Source organism: Cucurbita maxima, unplaced genomic scaffold (genome assembly GCF_002738345.1).
Source record: "Cucurbita maxima cultivar Rimu unplaced genomic scaffold, Cmax_1.0 Cma_Scf00002, whole genome shotgun sequence".
NCBI lineage: Eukaryota > Viridiplantae > Streptophyta > Magnoliopsida > Cucurbitales > Cucurbitaceae > Cucurbita > Cucurbita maxima.
Window position 1 is genome coordinate 568503 of NW_019272018.1, and position 18401 is coordinate 586903.

At 37.2% G+C, this 18401-nt stretch overlaps 2 protein-coding genes and 1 non-coding gene across 3 annotated transcripts; all 3 read left to right on the forward strand.

Annotated features, from left to right (window-relative positions):
• Window positions 1-122: 122 nt before the first annotated feature.
• On the forward strand, window positions 123-1702 carry LOC111468602 (probable mitochondrial saccharopine dehydrogenase-like oxidoreductase At5g39410). The gene is made up of 2 exons (XM_023113867.1): window positions 123-821; window positions 914-1702. The coding sequence occupies exons 1-2, from the start codon at window positions 165-167 to the stop codon at window positions 1607-1609; spliced, it is 1353 nt and encodes a 450-aa protein (XP_022969635.1). The 5' UTR covers window positions 123-164; the 3' UTR covers window positions 1610-1702.
• A 4792-nt stretch (window positions 1703-6494) lies between these two features.
• Window positions 6495-6690, forward strand: LOC111473136. Its single transcript, XR_002715563.1, has one exon. It is a non-coding gene; the product is annotated as a U2 spliceosomal RNA (small nuclear RNA).
• A 4694-nt stretch (window positions 6691-11384) lies between these two features.
• On the forward strand, window positions 11385-12988 carry LOC111468612 (probable mitochondrial saccharopine dehydrogenase-like oxidoreductase At5g39410). Its single transcript, XM_023113891.1, has 2 exons — window positions 11385-12073; window positions 12142-12988. The coding sequence occupies exons 1-2, from the start codon at window positions 11417-11419 to the stop codon at window positions 12820-12822; spliced, it is 1338 nt and encodes a 445-aa protein (XP_022969659.1). The 5' UTR covers window positions 11385-11416; the 3' UTR covers window positions 12823-12988.
• Window positions 12989-18401: the final 5413 nt, after the last annotated feature.

An 18401-nucleotide genomic window follows, 5' to 3' on the forward strand; every position in this document is an offset into this window, starting at 1 on the left:
ATCCCAAACTTTTTAATGTAGGAATTAAAATCAACTAGGTAGCGAAGTAGATTAGTAAATAGCATTTAAAGCTTAATAGTAATGGTTCCTAACATAAACTTTCCTCCACATTCCCACCGGAATTTAAGAACCCACCGGATTCTGTCAAATTAGAAGCTTCAACAATGGAGGCTCCCCTTTACGATTTCATAATCCTAGCCGCCTCTGGTTTCACCGGCAAGTACGTGGTCCGACAAGCCCTCAAATTCCTCAACCCATCTCCTTCTTCCCCTCTCAAATCCTTCGCTCTAGCTGGTCGGAATCCGACAAAACTGTCGGAAACACTCAAATGGGCAGCTCATCCCAACTCCCCGCCGTCAATTCCGCTTCTAACCGCCGATATTTCCGACCCACAATCCATCCACCGCCTCTGCACCCAAACCAAGCTCATCCTCAACTGCGCCGGACCCTTCCGCCGCTACGGCGAGCCGGTGGTGGCGGCTTGTGTAGAGACAGGGTGCGATTATTTGGACATTTGTGGGGAGCCGGAGTTCATAGAGAAAATGGAAGCTAATTATCATGAGAGAGCGGTTGAGAATGGTTGTTTGGTGATTTCGGCTTGTGGGTTCGACTCGGTTCCGGCTGAATTGGGTTTTATTTTCAATTCCAAGCAGTGGGTTGGGGAATCGGCGCCGAACCGGATCGAGGCGTATTTGAGCTTGGAATCCAAGAACAAAATTGTTGCGAATTTTGGGACATTTGAGTCGGCTGTTTTGGGTGTCGCTAATGCCGACCGGTTAGTGCAATTGCGGCGGTCGAGGTCTAGAAGATCTCGGCCAACGGTGAGGAAAATTCCACAATTTAAAAATATATTTGAAAATATTTGAAATTTATGGAACATTATTAAAATTTATTATGAATTTTGTTGTGTCAGATTCCGGGTTGTCCTCCTCCTAAAGGACCAACTGTGGAACACAACAAAGAGACAAGCCTTTGGGCTGTAAGATTACCTTCAGCTGATTCTACTGTTGTTCGTAGAACACTCTCTTCTCTAGCTGAAAACCCTCATGGTCTTCCCGGTGTTAACGAGCGTGTCGAAGAGATCGAACAGAGGACGACGTTTTGGTCCTCTATGAAGCCAGCTCATTTCGGCGTAAAAATTGGCCATAAGTCATTGATTTGCATTCTCCAAATGATTGTAGTTGGAATCATCATAGGTTTGTTGAGTAGAAGTTCATTCGGGACGTGGCTTCTTTTGACGTTCCCTTCGATTTTTAGTCTCGGTTGGTTTAGGAAGAACGGTCCTTCTGAAGACGAGGTCGATAGTGCGTCGTTTAAGATGTGGTTTGTTGGTCATGGTTTTAGTAATAATAATGGTGGAGGGAGTCGAGAACTGGATATGAAAATTGTAACGAGAGTGATGGGGCCTGAATCTGGATATGTAGCTACTTCGATAATCCTTGTTCAATGTGCTTTGGTTGTTCTAAGCAAACGCGAGATTCTTCCGAAAGGAGGAGTTCTTACTCCTGGTATTGTGTTCGGACCTACTGATCTTCAGAAAAGACTCGAAGAGAATGAGATATGTTTTGATGTTATTTCAAAGCATGCTCTATTGCAGAAATTGCTGTAAGGTTCTTTCAAACATCATTTGCGATATGCTTTAGGTGCTCACAGTAAAATAAACTCGGTAGACGAGAATAAAATTGTTCTTTTACTTATACAATTTAAGATAAATAAGAGCTTATATTACTTTATATCTGCTATTTGATCTTGAGTTTTGCAATGTTTCATCGTCAATTCTCCATCTTTAACGAAGTCTCTAATGAAATGATATTTGATTCTAATATGTTTACTTCTTCCATGAAAAGCTTGATTCTTTGATAATGCAATGGTAGAACTATCATCACAAAATAAAACCGTTTCACTTTTGAGCCATAAAGTTTGATATCCAGTTGTAGATAATGAGATATATTATTCTTCGGTGATAGAAAGAGCCGTAATAGGTTGTTTTTTTGAACTCCATGAAAGAGCATAGTAACTAATACTAAAAAGCTAACGTACTTTCATGAACATCAAAATTACAACCCTAATCACTATCACGTAATGAGTCAATATGGATTCGAGAATATTTTATTTGCAATAAATTACGTGCCATATATGTAACCAATAACTTTTTTTTACCTACTTCCCATTGATTTCTTTGTCCTTGTCATGAATCTACTTACAATATTTACAACAAATAAAATATCATGTCTCGTTCTTGTCAAAGTACTTCAAGCTCCCAACTAAGCTTCGATACAAATGAAGGTCAACTTCTTCATTAGCATCTTACTTTTCACGATCCAAATTTTGAGATTTCGAATCTCGGACCATGACTAAAAGAACAAAGACTAAAAGTAAATAAAAATAAAATAAAAGATAAAAATGCAATAAAATTTAAATCAAATAAAGAAAATGAGTTTGAGATGTAATTACAAAACGAAACGTAAAAGACTCAAATATAAAGACAAATTGACACTTTGGAATGACCTCTTCTGTGACCGTGCAACTCTTGAATTCTTTACACGTTGATCGATAACCTGCGAACATCTGAGAAAAAAGGAAAAAGGGTCAGTATAAAAATATTCAGTAAGCAGCCTACTTATAGGCTCTCATCACATTCTTAACTTAGTAGGTTTCCATGGACGGTACTTTAGGCCGTTAGGAAATTTCAACCTAGTCTCTACTATTATCTAACTTAGTTTACCGATTTTACAACTTTTTTGTTCTTTTGACTTAGATGGTTGTTTTGCTTGTGTAGTGAATGCCTAGCACTAGGTTAAGGCACTACCTCATAATAATGTGTTGGGACACCATGTTGTTTGTTAGCCAAAACATCATGGGAGGTTAGCTGACGAACTCTCCCACAAGACCATATAGCCACCCGAGTTTGGAGGACGAGACCCTCGAGTGCTTGCCATCTGTTGTGTCTACCTACGTGGTCCTAGATCCTCTCTTAGGATGGATTCTACTATACTGGGCAAACATTTAGTTGCCTTAATGCGCTACAATATCTGCCCTTAGCCTTGCTCGATGGTACCTATACTACTACCACTTGGTAGGGCGCTCTTGTTGGGATTTATGCCATAAAGCCTTGTAATTAATTATTTAATTTTTAATAATAGTTTTATAATTTTATTTACAATTTAATATTATCCCCTATATGAAAATCCAAGATTATTAATGTAATCTTGAATAGTATGTGGTTGACATACAAAAGAATCGTGTTTAAGTAATTGTTAGGTTATCGAGCTTGATGCTTACTACTCATTTATAGCTTAGTTAACCGTTATGCATAGTAAAGCTATATTTGGTAAATAATATATAAAGTAAATTGTCATAAATAGTAAATAGTAAATAGTTATGTATAGTAAAAAACTATATCTAATAAAACTATATATGGTAGATGGTTATATCTAGTAAAGCTATATATAGCAAGCTAAACTATATATATATCCCTTTAGGTAGAGCTTTTCAAATGTATTTTTTATTTTTCTGTATTCTCTCTTATGCTACACTTGGAGTCATCAATACAAATTCTTTAGCCAATATTCTCCTTGCATTTTCTCTATCATGTTCTTTATGTTTATCTAGATCGAGTGTGTGCGTTGTTGTGCGATCCTAACAACTGGTATCAGAGCTAGGCGAAATTCACCATGATCTGTGAAGATGGAAAGCTTAAAGATTGGAATTGAGAAGTTCGATGGATCCGATTTCGGTTTCTGAAAAATGCAGATTGAAAATTATATTATTAGAAAAGTCTTCACGAACCCCTGTCGGGAGTGATGCCGGATACCATGACCACGGAGCAGTGGAAGCTCAAAGATCGACAAGCCTTAAAGTTGATCCGGTTGACGCTATCCAAAAACGTGGTGTTCAACATCATCAAGGAGAAGACAACATCAGATCTGTTGAAGACATTGTCAAATATGTACGAAAAACCATCGGCTATAAACAAGGTGTATTTGATGTGAAGATTGTTCAATCTACAAATGTCTGAAGGTGGATCTGTTGTTGATCATATAAATGAATTCAATATGATCGTAAGTCAACTGAGTTCGGTGGAAATTAATTTTGAGGATGAAATTAATGCATTGGTTTTGATATCATCTTTACCCGAGTCGTGGGATATTGTTGTTGCCGCAATCAACAGTTTCCGAGGATATGATAAACTGAAGTTTGATGAGATTCGAGATGTAGTTCTCAGCGAAAGTATTTGCAAACGAGAAATTGAAAATTCATCTGGTAGTGCTCTCAGTGTTGACCAACGGGAAAGAAGTAAAACGAAGGGCCCAAACAAAGGGCGATCAAAATCAAAGAACCGAGAAAAATCTTTAAATAGACCAAACGTAACGTGTTGGAATTGTGAAGAAAAGATCACTTTTGGACAGATTGTACAAGACCAAAGAGGAAGCAGAATCACAAATCTGGAGATGATAATAATTCTATAAATTCAGCAGAAGACATTGGGAATGCTCTAATACTCAGCGTGAATAGTTCGATTGAATCCTAGATTTTGGATTCAGGTGCATCTTTTCATTTGTCTTCAAATAAAGAGTTGTTCTGGAATTTTAAGTTTGAAAATTTCGAGAAGGTGTATCTTGCTGACACCAAAAATTTGGAAATTAAAGGAAAATGGAATGTCTGCATAAAAACTTCGGTAGGAAATCAGTAGACGTTAAAGAATGTCAAACACATTCTTGGTCTCAAGAAGAACCTAATCTCTATTGGTCAGTTGGACAACACAGATTATGCAACGGAGTTAGGGAAGAGTTTGTGGAAGATTATGAAGGGTGCTATGGTGGTAGCACGTGGCATAAAATCTGGAACTTTATACACCATTACAAGGTGTATGAACATGACTGCTGTTGCTGAGAGTGCTTCAAATTCAAGTCTATGACACAATAAACTTGGACATATGAGCGTGAAAGGAATGAAGATGCTGATTGCGAAAGGAGTTTTAGAAGGTCTGAAATCTGTTGATGTGGATCGTTGTGAGAACTACGTTATGAGCAAGCAGAAACGAGTTAGCTTCACAAGAACTGCCAGAGAATTGAAGAAAGTGCGGTTGGAAATGATCTATACAGATGTGGAGCAAGGTTCCAAAACCATGAAGCAAGTGGGATTTGAGCTTGAGTTGCAGGGAAAATCACCTAGTGATGTTGTAGCAGATACTCATGAAACTCCAGAGACTACTGCTGAGGAACAAAATGTGGAGCAAAGTTTTAAGACCACGAAGCAAGTGAGAGTTGAGCTTGAGTTGCGATTTGTATGGTGCTATGAAGATGCTCATGGTTGTTTGAGAATGAAATTCTTGGTTGACTAGATCAATCTCTAGTGAGAGAATTGTTAGGTTATGGAGTCTGCTACTTATTTATAGCTTAGTCAACCGTTATAAATAATAAAGTTATATTTAGTAAATGACATATAAAATAAATTGTCATAAAATAGCTATGTATAGTAAAAAGTTATATCTGGTAAAACTATATATAGCAAGTTAAACCATATATAACAGAGCTTTGAAATGTACTTTCTCTATTCTCTACGGTACATACTTAGAGTCATCAATACAAATCCTTTAGCCAATATTCTCCTTGCATTTTCTCTATCATGTTTTTTGTGTTCATCTAGATCGAGTGTGTGCGTTTTTGTGCGATCATAACAAAGTAATAACCTAATGAGTCTATAGTATATAGATAAAGTTGGGTTTCTTATCCTGGTAACACTATTGATACGATCCACTTTGTAATCATTAGAAATGATTTGATCCAAATCGTTCATGTGTAGACATGTGAGTGAGGGTATCCTATATAAATAGGATCCTTGAGTTGAGCCAAGATGACCTGAATTTGAGCGTTTTGACACTGGATCTGGTGGTTTAAGGCCGTGGGTTTCGTTTTCGGATCTTGCCAGAGTCTTGAATATTTCTCTTTCTCTTATGTTTCCTTGTCGCAAGTACACGAGGCGTTGGATGGAGGATAGCTGAAGGTGGGAGGGAAGTTGCTAAGGATTTTGGCGCGTTGTGGTGGTCAGGAAACGTGATTCCGAGTGGGTCTCGAATTTCTGACGACTAATAGTTTTTTTTTTTTTCGATCGTTACCTATTTAATTAAAATTTACAACTCAATTTAAATATATATTTTAGAAAATTAGTTTAGTTAGAGAATAAATAATAAACTAAATATAATATGGTAAGTGAAATGTTTATTTTAAAATTATTAGTTCTAATGTCAATATAGTTTTTTACCGTTTAAAATTTATAATTATTTATTTCATTTTGCGAAAATATTTAGTTTTGATGAAATTTCTTCTTATTTTGATAGAAATGTTTAGGGTACGAATAAATTTAACAATTTTTTTAAATTACAAAATATTGAACTAAATAAAAACTAAAAAATGAGTTTGTCCCACATCGGCCAAGGCTAATGAAGCGAGAGGAAGAGAGAGTATAAAACAGGTTGAGATAGCTTTAAAATCATACCTTTCTCGGCCTTTTGGCTAAGATCAAGTGTAGTATCTGTTCTTATCAGTTTAATATCTGATACGTGGGCCATCGGCCCTCATGATATTAAATTATTTTTTCAAGGGGGAGTGACCACTGCGGTAGCTTGCTACCCGGGCTCTCAAGCGTCGCCCATGTGTTGCACTACTTATAGGGCCTGGCGCACTCCTTCAGTATACAGTTATATAATTATTTTGGCTCAATGAATAAGATGAATTTATTTGTTAATTTTCCCGTGGAGGAGTTAAATAAGATGAATTTAATACGTACTCTTACCTTATTTAATTTGTAATTAAATAATAATAAATTTTAATTTTTTGGTCGAATGAATTAAATATAATATGTAAATAAATTATTAATATTTTATATTTTTTAGTTTATTTTTACTACTAAGTACATTTTTATTTAATTTTCATTGAAATATTGGGTTTATTTGAAATGGTTAATATTGATAATTAGATTTATAAGAAGAATTAGAAAAGAAACAATAATAAACCTAAATAATAATAAAAAATGAAAAAAAAACCAAAATAAATAAATAATTGAAAGAAGAAATCATTAAAAAAAAAACATGGGTTTTAAAAAGCACAAAACCTCTCATAATTTTTTTATGCTTGGAAAACGACTTATTCTACCCAAACATGGAAGAAATAATATATGGTGGTAGGTGATGAGCCATTTCGACTCTAATTTCCGAGGAAAAATAGCTGAAGAAAATTGTTGGGAGAGAGGAAACAAGAGGCTTGAATTGGTTGGCTGTAGTGATAGTGATATGACTAGTGAGAGTGATATGGCTAAGTGACATTGATGATCATAAGAGCACTAGCGGAATAAACAAGAAGCTTGAATTGGTTGACTACAGTGATAGTGATATGGCTGTTGACGTTGATGATCGTAAGAGCACTAGCGGGATGATTTACTTCCTCTCAGGCGATGCGATCTACGGGCAATCAACCAAACAAAAGGTAGTTGCTATGTTTTCTTGCGAAGCAGAGTACATCGCTGCTTCGACGACGGCCACACAGGGGGTCTGGCTTGCGCGGCTGATGAAAGAACTCATCAAAAGAGAAGGCGATCTACCAATGCTATATGTGGACAACAAAGCTACGATCTCCCTGATCAAAAATCCAGTTTTACACGACCGGAGTAAGCACATAGAAATGAGATTCCACTACATTCGGGAATGTGCAGATCAAGGGCTCATCAAGATTGACTTCATCCAAACAGAATAACAACTTGGAGATATCTTCACTAAATCTCTAGCGCGGGTGAAATTTGAAGAACTACGCTCGAAGATCGGAGTTCAAACAATAAGGTAGTATACCATAGGGCTTAGGAGGAGATTGTTAGATAAATCTCTATTCTTAAGTTAAAGCCACAAAATTAAGTTGAGTGGAATGGCCACGTCCGGTGGAACGATGTTAATTGAGTTGCCACTCCTTTCCATTTTTTAGCGTAGAATTGTTATTTAAATATGACAAACTAATGAGAAACAAATCACTGGTTGGTCTTCAACATAATCTCAATACATATTGTGTCTCTCTCTTGTGTTTTTATGTTATTTTCTTATTCCAACTATTTTTTTTCCGACTGTTTTTCCTCCGTAAAGGATTTTTTCACCAGGCGAATTGCTAAGTCAAAAGACATCAGTAGCTCTGCCTGATCTTCTACATTAGAATTGAGTGAGTTTCTTCTTGTCATGAGTAGTTCGTGACTCTGCAAGTTCATTTTCGTAAAATCTAGTTTGGTACTACTAAGGTACTGCTAACACAATGGGTGATCTCCAAGTCATCGGAGGAATCAATAAACTCAACAACAACTATAACACATGAACTACATACATGATGTCCTATCTACAGGGACAAGACTTTTGGGAGGTTGTTGGAGGAAGCAAAATTGCTCCATTGGAAGAAGGTACTAATGACACCTTTCAGAAATGGAGAATCAAATGAGGCAAAACAATATTTGCCTTGAAGACCTCAGCTGAAGAAGATATGTTGGAGCACATTTGGGACAACAAGACTCTAAAAGAAGCATGTGACATGTTCGTGACACGTTTCTCAAAGAAGAACGATACAAGACTACAACTTTTAGAGAATCAGTTGCCATTAGTCTCCAATGCCGACATGACGATTATTCAATACTTCCAGAGAGACAAGTCGATCTGTCAAGAGATTACTGAATTAGATTTGAGTTCGTCATCAGAGAAGCTCATATGAAGAGGTTCATCATCCATGGATTGCAACCAGAATATAGAATTTTTGTTATTGTTATACAAGGATGACCCGTTCAACCATCACTTGTGGAGTTTGAAAATTTGCTAACTAGCCAAGAAGCCATGACAAAGCAAATAGGAGATATCATGCTAAAATACTGAAGAAGAAGCACTCTATGCAAGTAAAAACTAGAGCAACAATAAGCCACCCACCAAAAGTGGATATCACACTATCGTATTTATTATTTATTATTTCTCGTCACATCCCACAACTTTGATACACATAACTCAGATAGTAAGAATTGATAACTAGTCACATCCCCGATTGTACATTTTGGGGTATTTTATCTCTGGCAGGTGTAGGCATGATTTTGAATGATCATACACCATCGTATTAATATGACAAGAATAGTAATGACCTACCTGCACATGAAAAAGAAGTAAAAGGGGTTTGGAACGTACATGCAACCATGGACAACACGCTTTAAAAAAGAATAAATGAGACATCCGACACGCGCCCATAAGTAACACGCCTTGGACAAGCATGATCCTGACAGTAGGTAGTCTCGATTAAATGCAACTTCAACTATTTTTCAGATGCTTTATCTAAAGTTGACACGTGGCCCCACTCATCCTCGCTGTAACGACCCTAAATTTCCACATATCTAGAGTCGCCACTTACGTCTCATGCTCATCTATAATAAGGAAATATAACTCTTACATGAACATCATTTATAATATAAACTTCGAAAAACGTTTAAAACAACTTCTTTTCTGGAAAACACAGCCATAGTCTTACGTGTTTAAATACAAAATACTAAAATTTGGAGAATAAAAAAAAAACAAATACAAAATAATTTAAAACAATGGAATGGAAAACAACCTATTCTAACTTAAAACGAAGAATTTAAATATGAGTCTACCCTATACACGTGCCACAGTCTCTGCTCGCGATGCCGCCGTCCTTCGTACAAGTGCGCCTTGCCTTTACCTGAAAAATGATGTGGTACACGGTTTGAGTATTTCAAAGAATACTCAGTAAGTGACTCCACTATAGGGGCGATGCAAATGCAAACACTTGCAATCATGATTTAGAAACCTATCTCTAATCATCTTAGGGGTGGCCTCCAGTCTCGGACAAATTGGATGTGTAGTACTTCCCTACACACGGCTCACACGTGCGAGTGTTAATCCCCAGGGCACTCACACACTCCCTAGACCCTCTGGTCAAGCTAATCTGTAGCGGCGTCCGGAGGTCAGCGGAACCCCATAGTGTCATGCGCCTCATGAACACCCTCATCTGTGTGCATACGCACCTGTGCGCGTCCGCACTCATCATCTCTAGGGGAAGTAGCCCTATGCTTATGAACATACAATATGTACGAGTTCCCTCTAAATCCATTATAATGTCTCTTCTGACACAACCTTCTAGTCTCATCTCTTTGTTACTCTAGGTAACACATACTCGTGGATATTTATATTAATATCATTTTCACGCTCTTAGGGTCGTGTCCTATGTTGATCTAACAATATGATGCAATATGACACTCATCATCATATAGCATGCTCAATAAGGAAAACATCATCATATTAAGGTAAATGTCACGTAATCATCATACTCATCATATTGCCACAAAGTGCATCAAACATAACAAGTACGTCATTCATCAAAATATATATATACTGCGCACATCATCAAGTATCGTAACCCACACATCATCATAACTCATACATCATCATAACTCATAAGCCGCATCGTACGACATAGTTCATACATCATCATAACTCATACAATTTTCAGCCTATCCTATAGTAAGACCACTTACCTGATTAGCTTATATGGGTGTCATCAATTTACCTTTAATGAAAGTTCTATTTTTCCCTTTGTATCCAAGCCAACCTATAAGAATCTATGGCATCAATTTCATGTTCAATTCTCTAACTTTTACAATGGTTCATGTGCTAAACTTCATGCGAGTTGGATAAAGTCTTGAAACGTTATAATATACATATCATATATATATATATATATTCTATTTATATTAAGATTTCATTTTCTATTTTTTTTATTTTGAGTGACTACTTGTCCCGTCTAAGAAACTTTCCTTCTTGTAGTATGTCTGTAATTATTGATAGGGTTGGTAAAGAGCAAATATAACTTAAAATATAATGCTCTATTGATAGGGTTGGTAAAATAGTGGTCACAAAATCTACCTAAATGAAATATTATAATTAATGAAAAAATAATGAGAGTAAATAGAATAGGTAAATATGAAATTATTGTCTAGGGAGGCTCGCTACTTGATACATAATTCATAACAACAACGAAAAACAGAAGTGGGATCGAAAGTCCACTATCCTACCATCGAAAGTTGATAGGGCAGAAATTTGAATGATGCGTCACCGACACGATGGCCGAGCGATCCATCGAATTATCATGAATCATCAGAGCAACATGCAGAGCCCAGCAACATGCAGAGCCCGCATCGACCTTTTATCTACTAAAAGCATCCCTTTCAAAAGTCGAATTTGTTGCACATATTAGATCTAGAGTTACTATGCTTACTGCAAATACCATCCAACGAACTATAACTGATTTAATGAAAGAGAGCTGGTAAGTAGTTGATTTACTTATTTATTAACAGCAAATCAACCGAATTTGTGAGATTGGAAGCTTAAACAATGGAGAGTTCACTCTACGATTTCATAATCCTAGGCGCCTCTGGTTTCACCGGCAAGCACGTCGTCCGACAAGCTCTCCAATTCCTCAACCCTTCCCCTTCTTTCCCTCTCAAATCCTTCGCTCTCGCCGGTCGGAATCCGACAAAATTGTCGGAAACCCTCAAATGGGCAGCCAATCTCCACTCCCCGCCGCCCATTCCGCTTCTAATCGCCGACATCACCGACCCACAATCCATCCACCGCCTCTGCACCCAAACCAAGCTCATCCTCAACTGCGTCGGACCCTTCCGCCGCTACGGCGAGCCTGTGGTGGCGGCGTGTGTGGAGACTGGGTGCGATTATTTGGACATCTGTGGGGAGCCGGAGTTCATGGAGAAAATGGAAGCTGATTATCATGAGAGGGCGGTGGAGAATGGTTCTTTGGTGATTTCGGCTTGTGGGTTCGATTCTGTTCCGGCTGAATTGGGGTTTATGTTCAATTCCAAGCAGTGGGTTGGGGAATCGGCGCCGAACCGGATCGAGGCGTATTTGAGCTTGGAATCCAAGAACAAAATTGTTGGGAACTTTGGGACATTTGAGTCGGCTGTTTTGGGTGTTGCTAATGCCGACCAATTAGTGCAATTGCGGCGTTCGAGGGCTAGAAGACCTCGGCCAAGGGTGAGGAAATTTCTACAAAACATTAATCAAAATTTCGATCCGTTCTATAATGATTTTTGTTGTGTCAGATTCCGGGCCCTTGTCCTCCAAAAGGACAATTTGTGGAACACAATAAAGAGACAGGCCTTTGGGCTGTAAGATTACCTTCAGCTGATTCCCCTGTTGTTCGTAGAACACTCTCTTCTCTCGCTGAAACCCCTCATGGTCTTCCTGGTGTTAATGAGCGCGTCGAAGAGATCGAACAGAGGACGGCGTTTTGGTCGTCGGTGAAGCCAGCTCGTTTCGGCGTAAAAATTGGGTCGAAGTCATTGATTGGCATTAGCCAAATCATTGCAGTTGGTATGATCATGGGGAAGTTGGCTAAAAGCTCGTTCGGGAGGTGGCTTCTCTTGACATTCCCTTCGGTTTTTAGTCTCGGCTGTTTTGAGAAGAAGGGTCCTTCGAAAGACGAGGTCGATAGCGCGTCTTTCAAGATGTGGTTTGTTGGTCATGGTTTTAGGAACAAGAATGGTAAAGGGAGTGGAGAAGTGGATATGACAATTGTAACGAGAGTGATGGGTCCTGAGATTGGATATGTAGCCACCCCGATAATCCTTGTTCAATGTGCTTTGATTGTTCTAAGCAAACGCGAGGTTCTTCCCAATGGAGTTCTTACTCCTGGTATTGTGTTTGGACCAACTGATCTGCAGAAAAGACTTGAAGAGAATGGGATATGTTTTGATGTGATTTCGAAGAATGTTAAGTTGTAGAGTTTGAGCGTATGTTTCTTTTTCATCTAATAAAAGTGATGTATCAGTTGGGAAACATAAGTCAATAACAATAGTCCCAACATTTGAAGATATGATGGCTAAAAATGCCTTAAAAGAATTAAAACTACTAGATATACTAATAAAATGTATCTTCCTTTTCGATGTCTCAATCATAGAAACTCTAAAGCTAAATGTACTTATTTTCTGATAATGTATGTGCGTGAGGTCAAAATATGTTGAAAGAAATCATGTTAGTTTGTGGGGATAGTCTTCACTCTTACAAGAGAGGAGTAAGTAATCAGATCCTATTGTTGGTGAAGCACGGGGCATCCTAATTCGAATCTTAGACAAGGGGCAATACAAATGGTATTAGAGCGGTAGCTCTCTAAGTAAGATATGACTCAATGATGAACCAAAGCGGATTGATAGTCCTTTTAGGAAATTTTTTTAGGATGAATGTGAGTGAGGGCAAAGCAGGCTAAAAGGACTCGTGTTGATCTATGGAGATAGTCTTCACTCTTAGAAATGAGTAAGAAACGTGATCCTGTTGTTGGGGATGTAGGAGCTATCAGGTGTCGAATCTGGAGAATTCAAATCCTTGATAGGGGGTGTTACAAATGGTATTAGAGCAGTACCTCTCTAAATAAGATGTGATTTGTGCGCAAACTTAGGCAGAAGTTGGTGGTCTTTTTCGAAAATGTTTCAATGATGCATGTTAATGAGGACAAATCACGTTGAAAGGAATCATGTTGGTCGGTGGGAATAGTCTTCACTCTTGTTGCTAGGGATGTATAGGCTATCAGGTGTCGAATCCAGATTCAAAATCCTAATTTGAACCCTGGATATAGGGCGTTACAAATTGTATCATAGCGGTACATCTCCCAATTAGATGTGACATAGGGACGAACTTAGGTAGAAGTTGGTGGTCTTTTTCAAAAAAATTTCTATAATACATGTGAGTGAGGACAAAACATGTTGAAAGAACTCATGTTGGTCGTGTTGGGTTTTATGTCCTAAAACTCTTAGTTTGTAAATAAAAACATTTTCTATTTTCAATAAAGTTTTATGTTTATTCAGTAGAGATTGTTATTGAATAAAATGAATTTTACAATCGTTAATCTAAATTCAATAAACTAAGAATACTCTAGCTATAGTATTATTACTTGAACTATAGGTAGAGACATAAAAGTGGATCAAGTTCAAGTATATAGTCAAAATGATCTATAGTATAGGGATAAGGCTGAGTACTTTATCTTGGGGACACTATGGATGCGGCCCACTTTTGTATATGACATAAACAATGGATCACTAAATTGTACATGCGAAGACATGTAAGTGGAGGCGTCCTATGCAATGAGTATTGCATAAGATCGAACCATGAAGAAAATCACTCTCACTTTATAATGTCGTTTACTATTGAGAGTGATTTTCTTTTCATTTGATGACCTAGGTAACTCGATCTTAATCTTGAGCTAACCATGAACTCCTATTTATTCGAAGTTATCCTCAGATTTGCATGGGTGAAAGTGGCTCGAGTTTGCCAACTCAATAGGCCTCCCATTTCAGGGGTAAGACTGGGTGAATGGCTGGGGACGTGGGGTGCAAGATAGAATTCACTCCTACCCACTTTTACGGATAGAAGAGAGGTAGTTCCAAGTACTGACTCTAGATCTTGAACAATAGGCCCCACCCTCTCATTGGCCTGAGAGGGATTCGGTTTATTGGTTGAACCACAAACCAATTGTTCATTAGAGGATTAGTGGGACATAAGGAACAAGAAGTAACTTTAGGGGTAAAACGGTTAATTGACCTAGCTCTAGTTACGAGCAACCTGTGAAGGATCGACTTACTATTCATAGTTATATCAAATGGACAAAAATATATCTATAGTAAGGGGAGTGCAACTATTAGGCTATAGTGGAGTGTCCTAGTAGTTAACGAGTATTGGTTAACAAGGTTAATGAGTTTAACCGGTTAATCTTGGATCGTTGGAGCCCATGATTTATAGGTCCATTAGGTTCGTCTGTTAGCTCATATCAGACTAAACCATAGAACAGTGTGACTAGTGAGTTCGAAGTGTTCAAATTCAAATTAGGGAATATGCGCTGCATATATACGATATATTTAACCGCATTTTTGTTTTATTTACGAATTAAACAAAAAGGGAGAATTTGAGATATTTAAATAAGATTTAAATATTTTAATCAAACATGTGTCGAAATTGATTGAGATTGACATTTGAATTAATATTAAATATTAATTAAATAGTTTAATTAATCAATTAATATTACTTTAATTTGAAATTAATAATTCAAATTAATTGTTGAATTAAATGAGTGAAGTGTCAAAATTTAGTTTAACCCATGCTTGCCAAATAAACTCCACAAATTTGAGTGGAATTTTGAGTGTCAAAATGTGGTGAACTCAAACTTGCATGCTTGCCACATAATCCCAAACATTTGAGTGTCAAAATTTGGTGATCTCAAATTTTGATGAACATGCAAACATAACTCTATAAATAGAGTGATCAAGGTACATGGAACTTCTCCCTCCAACAACCTTTGAGAAAAACTCTCACAAACTCTCTCTTCATATATACTAAATCCCTCCTAAGTTTAGTCACTCACCAGATTCCACAATCCGGTTCTAAGACTGGAGAATAGTAGAGAAGACACTAGTGGTGATTTGAAATCGGTTTGTGAGGAAAAAGAAATTTGAACTACAAAAGGTTAGTACTCAAACACCTTGAGTTTTAATGCTTATGAACATGCTAGTTATTTACTATAATTGATGTTCTAAGAGTGCCTAAGATCCAAATTGCTTCCACATGTGTTATATTAACACCTTCAGGTCGTTGGGAATGGTCTTCACTCTTCGAAGCGAGGAGTAAGAAACGTGATCCTACTGCTGGAGATATAGGAGCTATCAGGTGTCAAATACAGATTCTGAATCTTAATTCAAACCCTAGATATGGGGTGTTACAAATGGTATTAGAGCAGTACCTCTCCCAATAATATGTGATTTGGGGACGAATTTAGGTGGAAGTGGTGGTCTTTTTTGAAAATTTTCCTATGATGTATGTGAGTGAGGATAAAGCTTGTTTTAAGAACTCATGTTGGTCGGTGGGAATAGTCTTCACTCTTTGAAGTGAAGAGGAAGTAATGTGACTTTTATCGATGGAGATGTAGGGGCTAGCAAATTCCAAATTCGGATTCTAAATCCTGGTCCGAATCATGGACATAGGGTGTTTGTTATAAATGATGTTAGAGTGGTGGCTCTCCCAATAAGATATGGTTTTGGGACAAATCAAGGTGGAAGCTAGTGGTCCTTTTTCGAAATTTTCTTAGGATACACGTGAATGGGGATAAACTATGCTGAAAGGACTCGTGTTAATTTGTGAGATAGTTTTCACTCTTAAAAGTAAGAAGTAATGTGACCATATCCTAGTGGATTCTAAATTCTGATTCGAATCATGGACTGCCCTTATTTTCTACCCATTTGTCAGTTTTATGTCCCGTTTTTTATACTAACCTTATTTTAATGTGAATTAGGCCCCTCCGAAGGAAATTTGAAATTTTTAGACTCCTCCTTGACTTGAAATCTTACTCGGGAAGGCACTCGTCAAACTAGTAAGTAATCACACGAACTTATTGGAAGTAATACTTGTAAGGATCGCTTGGATTTTCATGCATGCTAGTAAAACCAATCCTAGGACTAGTTTCGTATGACATGTACCAACAAAATATTGGTTAATTGTGTGATTATATGCTCTTGGATTCGGATATAGATGGATGGAACCTCACATGTTTTTGTTCATTTTTGTATTGCTTGTACATTATCGTCTTGGATTGGAGGATAGAATTTTGTGCATCTGCGCTCTAAATGCTTGATGAATGTTATTGCCCAGTTGAGCATGTGTATGTTCGCTTGCATGATAGATTGTATATTAGATCGAGGTGATTGAATGTGTGATTCTCCTTGTGACTAGCAGTATAAACAATCTAAGACTAGGGTGTGTGTGATAGTTAGCTAATCTACGACCTAGGATGAAATTGTTGGGTTTTATGTCCTAAAACTCATAGTTTGTAAACAAAAACATATTCTATTTTCAATAAAGTTATTGTGGTTGTTTATTCAGTAAAGATTGTTATTGAATAAAGTGAACTTTACGATCATTAATCTAAATCCAATAAACTAAGAACACTCTGGCTATAGTATGATTACTTGCACTATATGTAGAGACATAAGAGTTGATCAAGTTCAAGTATATAGTCGAAAGGATCTATAGTATAAGAATAAGGCTGAGTAGCTTATTCTAGGGACACTATGGATGCGGCCCACTTTTGTATATGATATAAACAATGTGATCACTAAAATTGTACATGTGGAGACATGTGAGTGGGGGCGTCCTATGCAATGAGTATTGCATAAGATCAGACCATGAAGAAAATCACTCTCACTTTATAATGTCGTTTACTGTTGAGACTGATTTTCTTTTCATTCAATGACCTAGGTAACTCGATCTTAATCCTGAGCTAACCATGAATTTCTGTTTATTTGGAATTATCCACAGATTTGCATGGGTGAGAGTGACTCAAGTTCGCCGACTCAATAGGCCTCCCATTTCAGGGGTAAGACTGGGTAAATGGCTGAGGGCGTGGGGTGCAAGATGGAATTCACTCCTACCCACTTTTAGGGATAAAAGAGAGGTAGTTCCTTTAAGTACTGACTCTAGGTCTTGAACAAGGGGCCCCACCCTCTCATTGGCCTGAGAGGGATCCAATTTACTGGTTGGACCACAAACCAATGGTTCATTAGAGGATCAGTGAGACATAAGAAATAAGAAGTAACTTCAGGGGTAAAATGGTAAATTGACACAACTCTAGTTACGAACAACCTGTGAAGGATCGACTTACTAATCATGGTTATATCAAATGGATAGAAATATATCTATAGTGAGGGAAGTGCAACTACTAGGCTATAGTGGAATGTCTTAGTAGTTAACGAATGTTGGTTAACAAGGTTAATGAGTTTAACCAGTTAATCTTGGATCGTTGGAGCCCATGATCTATAGGTCCATTAGGTCCCTCTGCTAGCTCATATCAGACTAAACCATAGAACAGTGTGGGTTCAAAGTGTTCGAATTCAAATTAGGGAATATGCGCTACATATATACGATATATTTAACCGCATTTTTGTTTTATTTACGAATTAAACAAAAAGGGAGAATCTGAGATATTTAAATAAGATTTAAATATCTTAATCAAATATGTGTCGGAATTAATTGGGATTGACATTTGAATTAATATTAAATATTAATTAAATAGTTTAATTAATCATTTAATATTACTTTAATTTGAAATTAATAATTCCAATTTTGAATCAAAATGAAGAAAGTCAAAATGTTGACTTCATTTAATGGAAAAATCCATGGTAGTGGAATTTTGAGGTGTCAAAATTTGGTTAACTCAAGCATGCATGCTTGCCACATAATCTCAAACATTTGAGTGGAATTTTGAGTGTCAAAATTTGGTGATCTCAAATTTGCATGAACATGCAAACATGACTCTATAAATAGA